Source organism: Coregonus lavaretus (genome assembly GCF_964263955.1).
Source record: "Coregonus lavaretus genome assembly, chromosome: 24".
NCBI classification, from domain to species: Eukaryota; Metazoa; Chordata; class Actinopteri; order Salmoniformes; family Salmonidae; genus Coregonus; species Coregonus lavaretus.
The window spans coordinates 35764484-35771994 of NC_140011.1; the positions used below are offsets into that span (position 1 = coordinate 35764484).

Consider the following 7511-nt stretch of genomic DNA (forward strand, 5'->3'; position numbering starts at 1 on the left):
GTCCCGGGGATCGAACCCACTACCTTGGCGTTACAAGCACCATGCTCTACCAGCTGAGCTACAGAAAGTGGATACTCATGGATGCGCATTGCAATTGTAAAATGTCAACACAATTGGAGACACCACGTCATTTTTGGAGACATGTTATTGACAGTAAACTATTGTAGATGCGACTGCTAACTAACTAAAACATTTTAGCTGGCTAGCTAATCATCTTAGCTAAATGTGGGGCAAACAATTCAGTTATTTACCGTTAATTTGAGGGATTGGGGTGAAAGAAATCGAGTTACATAGTGATACTTTACGATATACTGTATTGACAATATCGCAATATTTTAGCGCTAGTTGGCTGTACCTGCACCAAAACACCATTATTGTTCCTTCATAGCTTGTTCTCAATCTTTTCACATTGGGAGCCAATTTGTTTTCAGCACTTTTATTTCCATGACTGATCAAAACTCGTTCTCATGGCTTTCTGATCCCTCTGCAACAGACATATGGTGCGCAATAAAATCACAGTATCGAATCGCAATACGTATAGAATCATGAGACTCGCAATGCTGATGCATATATCTTATCGTGAGGTTCCTGGCAATTCCCAGCCCAAGTTCATTTGCCACAACAAATCTCTTCGCTAGCAAACGCGATGTCTTCTCCAAAACGGCAATGTGTCTCCAGCAATGTTTACTTTTTTGACGTTCTATGGCATCTCCACTTTCCAAGCATATATGACCACATGTAATATTTTGGTAAGTGATGCAAATAGTGAACTATGTAGGGCCAGGATGTAAAATATATGTAGCTGCAGCAATTTCTCTTATCTGATATGGTAAGTAATGGGGCTTAATTTATAGCTCCCTAAGAGTTTGACGAACGGGTCCGTGAACGCGATTCCAGATATATTTACCTCTGAATAAACTGCCTTTATTACACCATATCCACATCCAGTAAACTTGTGATTATCAACACTAACCTCATCGTTGTGGCGGCGGACAGCTAGCCTGTATCCCTCGTCATCCAGTTGAGTGAGTGGCAATGTCTTTTTTCGTTCGTACCAATTTTTGGAAAATCCTCGGGTGTAGGACTTTCCGCCTTTAGTAGAAACCTGTTGAATTATTAAATTTGGTCTGGGAGGTCCTAATTGTTTCGTTGCCAATTTATCTTCATTTGTTCGCCGACAAAAAGGAATTTCTTTCAAACAATCCACTCTTTTCTCAGTTACGTTCATGGTTACGTAACGTATGACGAAAGCGCGTAAGTGCAAGCCCACAGACACCCATTGAGATTGTATTGAAGGCTCTGAAATTTGAAAAAAATAGATTTTACATGGGAGTCTATGACAGAAGTTCTGGGCGATTTTCAATCTGACTGAAATCGCCCCAAAAGGGGGTGGAGCCATTTGAAGCACGACTTTAGCCTGATTCGACATTTAGTGGCAGTGTGGCACTGTGGCAGATCAGACGTATAGATTACAACACTGATAACTACTGTTGCCGTGATATAATTGATTAGAAAAAAAATCCCTTCCTTTTCCCGTTTGGCAGTGCGTCGCCCATATCGCCCTATTGAACAGGCCGTCCCTGGATATGAGAGTTCTTCTACCTGCTTTCACAATTTTTACAAGTTGAGACTTCTGTTGCCAGCCTTCATGGTTTTTGATTGAAAAAGGCATATCAAATTAGCACAAATATAAAATACTTACTTTATAGATAATCAAAATCAACAAAACAAAAGTTTGTTCTAAAAAACAGGGAGGGTATCCTTTGTTTTAGACAAAACAAATCTCCAGACCAAACATAAAATTATTGAAGTTTTTTATTTTAAATTCTGGTGTTCTGTAATTTGAGCCTATATTCCACATGAGGTGAAATAGAATATAAATACATTACAACTATAACAAAAATATGAAGTGTGTGAACTGAAGTAGGTGTGATGTTCTCAGTTGACAGAATCCAGGCTTTAAGCTGTCTCAAGAGAGAAAATAAGCTGCCTCAACTGACTTGAGGAAGCAGGGCATTGTTGGCAAGTATTATAGAAATGTCCACTTTCCTCTGCGTAAACGATGTGGCACACAATAGTCCTGATTCAGATCTGAGAGGAAGGGGAGAGAGTTATGTTACCAAGTGGCATTACTTGACCCAACAGCAGACAGACACAAAGACAAATCATTCAAGCAAAATGGACAGAGCGAAAATGCATTACACTCAATTGTATGTGATTTCAGTTGATTGAATGAATCAGTTATTATCCATTTGGGTTGCGAGGTATCTAGATTTTCATACCATAATACAGTTTCTGTAACATACTGGGGTATACGGTATTACCGTAAATGCATACAAGGGGCGCACAAAACAATTTAGGCAACAGGGATCTTGATCCAGGCAGGGATTGAACATCTCGGCTGTAACAAATAAGCTTGCTCTTGACATCTAGCCACTTGGTAAACTAAATGCACAGCTGGAGCCCTGTGCTCAATATAATTTATGACACATCTTAGAATTCTTATAGTTATACTTAACTTATAAGCAGTGGTGTAGCATGCGCCTCAACCCCACCCCAAAAAAACAGTATTTACATTTTAGTCATTTAGCAGACGCTCTTATCCAGAGCGACTTACAGGAGCAATTAGGGTTAAATGCCTTGCTCAAGGGCACATCCACAGATTTTTCACCTAGTCGGCTCTGGGATTAGAACCAGAAACCTTTCGGTTACTGGCACAACGCTCTTAACCACTAAGCTACCTGCTTCATACCGTCGGTATTTCGAAATACCCCGGTATACGGTATATCACCCAAGCCTATTACCCATTGACAGCTTTCCTTGTGACTTGCAAGAGGAACCCTCTACTTACATCATCAATGTCCTCGTCGTCGTCTCCAATGTCATCAAACTGAATATCCTCGTCATCGCCAGGTCCAAACGTGTCAGTCTCATTGATTTTAGCTAGGGAGTTAGAACATACACTCACCATTAATGAACTAGTTTGCCTTAAAAAAAAAATATATATATATATATATATACATATAAAAAGAGTGCACGTGCCTATAATTTGAAGCAAGACATTACATTCCTGGCTTTGTGGCTCCAGCATCACATGGCGAATTATGCTTATCCAGAGGGGGTTATTTTCCTAGTCCTTCTTAAAAATTGTATTTTAGTCTTAGTGTGCGTTCGTAAATTCACCCTGGCAATCTACTTCAATTTTAAACCAGTTCTGCTAGGGCGAGTAAAACGTTCAGAGTGATGTGTTCTCTCATTTGTGTCTGGAACTAGCTAGCAAGCTAGCCAACGTTAGCCAGTTAGCTTGGCTGCTTTACTGCCATTGTGAGATCAGAACGTTCGGATCAACCCTACTCCTCGGCCAGAGCGTCTGGTGTGCGCTCTGAACGCTCCAAGAGCGAAACGCTCTGAATTTACAAAATGACAATCTGACAATGCTCTGAATTAACGAACTGCCCAAAAAGCACTGACATTCTAGAGTTAATTTACGAACGCACCCTTAGATTAGATGCTATTAACCACCCTGACTCTCTTTCAATCAAATGTATTTTTACATCAGCAGTTGTCACAAAGTGCTTATACAGAAACCCAGCCTAAAACCCCAAAAGAGCAAGCAATGCAGATGTAGAAGCACGGTGGCTAGGAAAAACTCCCTAGAAAGGCAGGAACATAGGAAGAAACCTAGAGAGGAACCAGGCTCTGAGGGGTGGCCAGTCCTCTTCTGGCTGTGCTGGGTGGAGATTATATGAGTACATGGCCATTAAGGCCAGACCGTTCTTCAAGATGTTCAAACGTTCATAAATAATAATCACAGTGGTTATAGAGGGTGCAACAGGTCAGCACCTCAGAAGTAAATGTCAGTTTGCTTTTCATAGCCGAGCATTCAGCGGTCGAGACAGCAAGTAGGTCCCAGATACTTACCATGTTCAGGAAGCTCCCCATAGGCCTTCAAACTCCTGGCCTCGTCTGCGTTGTACTTCAGGATAACATCAGCTTTTTGGTCCTTTAAGGAAGAATGCAACCATTAGGAGATACTGTTGGAACTTAGGGCCTCCTAGTGCGTTAGGTTGTATTATCATTCAAAAATAAAAACCATAGCTGATTTTTTCTCTCATAATTATTACCTGGTAATCTCGAAGTCCCACCAGGATGATGTCTGAACTGTTGATCCAAACCTGCCCAAGAGCGAATAACAAGATGTCAGCAAGGAGAATTTGGAGTATAAGAACTGTAATACTTTCATCATAGACCTGGACACAAACGGCCCAGGTAGAAGAGTCTGTCAACCCTCATGTCATGTCCAACCCAAAGCATTACGGAAGTAGCCTGTAAAGAACGATTACATCGGATTGCATTTATATGGTCTTCAGCCTCCAGTTATTTGCCAAATTGTGTGACTAGTAGCACTAACACTATATAGGCTACTGTGTACACAACTACCTTTTTCCGTAGCTTTCCTCGGATGTGGCATAGTCGCTTGACTCCATCAAAACACATAGCTTCCAGTCGTCCATTACCCAACATCTTAATCACCTGTGCATATTCTAGATTAGAACAGAAGAACAGAGGTTCAGCCAGTTAGTCAATTCATTTAGCGGAGGTCACGAGGTGGCTCAAATGTAAGTGCTGAACTGGTAACCAGGGAGCACACAAATATTGAATACATCTGAACGAGATAACTGTATTCGATTAGTAGCTACAATGTTAGTATGGTCAGTGTTAAAGCAGAGTAGTTGACAGGGAGGTTGAAATTAAGTCAGAAACTGTTTGCTAACCTTACAGACTAAATAAGGTTGAAGGGGGACCTCGCACTCACCTTGGCCATCCTCTTTGAATACCAGCTCTCTCTTTTCTGATTCATTCTCATTTTTACCACGTCGCCGATTCTTTCCTCCCTTACCTGTAAGGAGATGAGAGGATGAGAGATCGATAGAAAAATTGTCATTCCAATTCCACCAGTCATTGGCATCATGAGCCAAATAAACACAGATAAATAGGCCAACCAAATGGCTGTAGCCTAGCTACAAAGTTACTTTAATTAATCTCTTTTATCTGTGTTAGTTAGCTAGTGAATGTGACAGCGATCAGGGCAGAGGCTCAAGATGATGGGCACAGGTCTGGGATATTGTTGGCCTACCGCACTAGTTGATACGAACGTCATTCAGTTGCGCAAAAGAATGTGACAACAATAGGCAGTTCATAGTTCGCCTAAATTACTAATAGTCAAATTGCGATAAAATAAACAATATGTCGTTGGTGGTAATTAATGTTAACCAACGTTTCCACGCTTTTAAATACTTGTTAAATGCCATACGGTGCCTTCCTCCGGTCACGTTGCTAAGCATGGGCCCGGGCGGCTAGCTAGCTAGCATAAACGTCAAACCTGCCATGGAATAACGTTAGCTATCAACCAAAGGCAACATGTTTGCTGCTTACCTTTATTCTTCGGCATATTCCCAAACGAACAGGCTTTTTTAGATCAGTCCTGTTTTGTCCGTATCGAATTTAGTGTTATAAAAATGGAATGGAAACCAATCCGTGACGATGTCACACACTTACAAAGATACGCTTGTTGGCTTAGCTTTCTTGGGGGAAACCTCTTCCGCTTGCAACACGGTGAAGCAGCATTAGGTTTTAAAAAGTGTTTTTCTACCCATGTTTCCTACCTCTGATCTGGTCTACTACATATACGCATTACAATTGACAGTTATGGGGCCTTTTTGTGGAGGAAAGAATGAACGATTGATACATTATTTTATTGTATATTTATTTTATGTATTCATGATAATTCTTTAGGTTACAAAAGAAGCTGCAGTCACTTGGCTGGCCCACATCTACTGAGACAAACATTTATCTGTAAAACATCACATCGAGACATTGAGGTCAAAGCAGAGGGGAAAGATAGTATATATTCGCCCCTCCATCTAACATGTTACATTTCCCCAGCATCTTCTTAGAAAGCCCTTATCTTTCCCTTAAAGAAAACTAAAGCTGTCCTGTGACCGTCATGCACACCAAGTAGAAAATGTTTCATTCATCAACATATACAAAAATACATTCTTAATGGTCTCTTAAAAGTAGACTGGAAAAGTAATCTTAATTGCTATAAGTATATCCCTAGTTCACGTTTCCCTTTATGATTATGAGAAAGACAAAAAAATAGCAAGACTAAGTAAAGCAAGAAAACCCCAACCCCTCTGGGCTCTGCCCCAACACAAAGGTCTGAGAGAAAGTGCAGCAGCAGATACTGGAGTGAGGAAGGTTAGCACATTTTCTCCCCCATGTTTGACAGAGTCTTGGTAAACTGATTGTTGCACAATCGAGGAGTTTGTCACAGTGGCCAAACCCAAATTGCCCAATAAATAAGCAATATAGTAATAACTCCATATTGCTTATTCCCAGAGCCTTGTATTTAGAAAGTTGAGCCAATGCAGTTCCTGCATTATGATGCAATTACATGACACTTCAACATTCTATGGCAGCCATGTTATCTCACTATTAACATTAGCTAAATGGGGAATATATATATATTTTTAACTGTATGTCTAGAATGAGCATTATGATGCATATACATGACACTACAACATTCTATGGCAGTCATAATATCTCCATAGAAATAGAATGAATAGAACTGGTGTCCCCATTCAAGCCAATGGTGGCATAATGGCTGGACTGGCAGCCATTTTGAGTATACCCATGCCTAGGTTGAAGTGACAAAGGTTAAGACAACGGGATTCTAATATCCCATAACTCTTTGCAACAACGGGACCAGCTGTGCTAGTTAGCAACGAACACGGTTGGTCCCAGATTTGTGACGACGTTGTCTTAACCTGTATATTTTTACCCAAGACCAATGCCAGGAAGTATACCCTTCAATCTGTGCTTTGATTTGTTGAGTCAACTGACATTACAAAAAATACCTTCCATTGCATGAGCCACATCAGCTAGCTACACACATGTCAAACTCATTCCATGGAGGGCCAAGTGGCTGCGGGTTTTCGCTCCTCCCTTGTACTTGATTTATGAATTAAGGTCATTAATTAGTAAGGAACTCCCCACACCTGGTTGTCTCGGGCTTAATTGAAAGGAAAAACCAAAAACCAGCAGACACAAGGCCCTCCATGGAATGAGTTTGACACCCCTGAGCTAGCATCATTTGAATGAACATTCTACATTACCATGGCAATCCAGAATCAGTTGATAGAACATTCCAAATTACAAGGGAAATGATTTAATCACAATACCAGGCAGCCAGAGTACCACAGTATGTCAAAATACCCATACAACCTAGCAGTCAAACAAGGAAATGGTTCCAATCGTTTTTCCACCATTCATTTTTCCCATAGGAGTTTTAGAAACACTTAAAATAAGGGCTGTGATTCGTGTAGGCTTACATTGGCGTGACGTTTTGATAACAGTGTAAATCTCTCTAGGACAATGTGACTTTTATCAATATATTCACCAGTATTTACCCACAAAAAAGTAAACGCTAATTAGCTGCGAATGTGGCT

The 7511-nt window shown here is 40.6% G+C and overlaps 1 protein-coding gene across 1 annotated transcript; it reads right to left on the minus strand.

Moving 5' to 3' along the window:
* Positions 1-1797: 1797 nt before the first annotated feature.
* Positions 1798-5600, minus strand: LOC311100223 (eukaryotic translation initiation factor 1A, X-chromosomal-like). The gene is made up of 7 exons (XM_084141043.1): positions 5437-5600; positions 4817-4900; positions 4441-4544; positions 4125-4175; positions 3922-4003; positions 2852-2943; positions 1798-2091 (listed from the first exon to the last, which is right to left on the minus strand). The coding sequence occupies exons 1-7, from the start codon at positions 5450-5452 to the stop codon at positions 2086-2088; spliced, it is 435 nt and encodes a 144-aa protein (XP_083997169.1). The 5' UTR covers positions 5453-5600; the 3' UTR covers positions 1798-2085.
* Positions 5601-7511: the final 1911 nt, after the last annotated feature.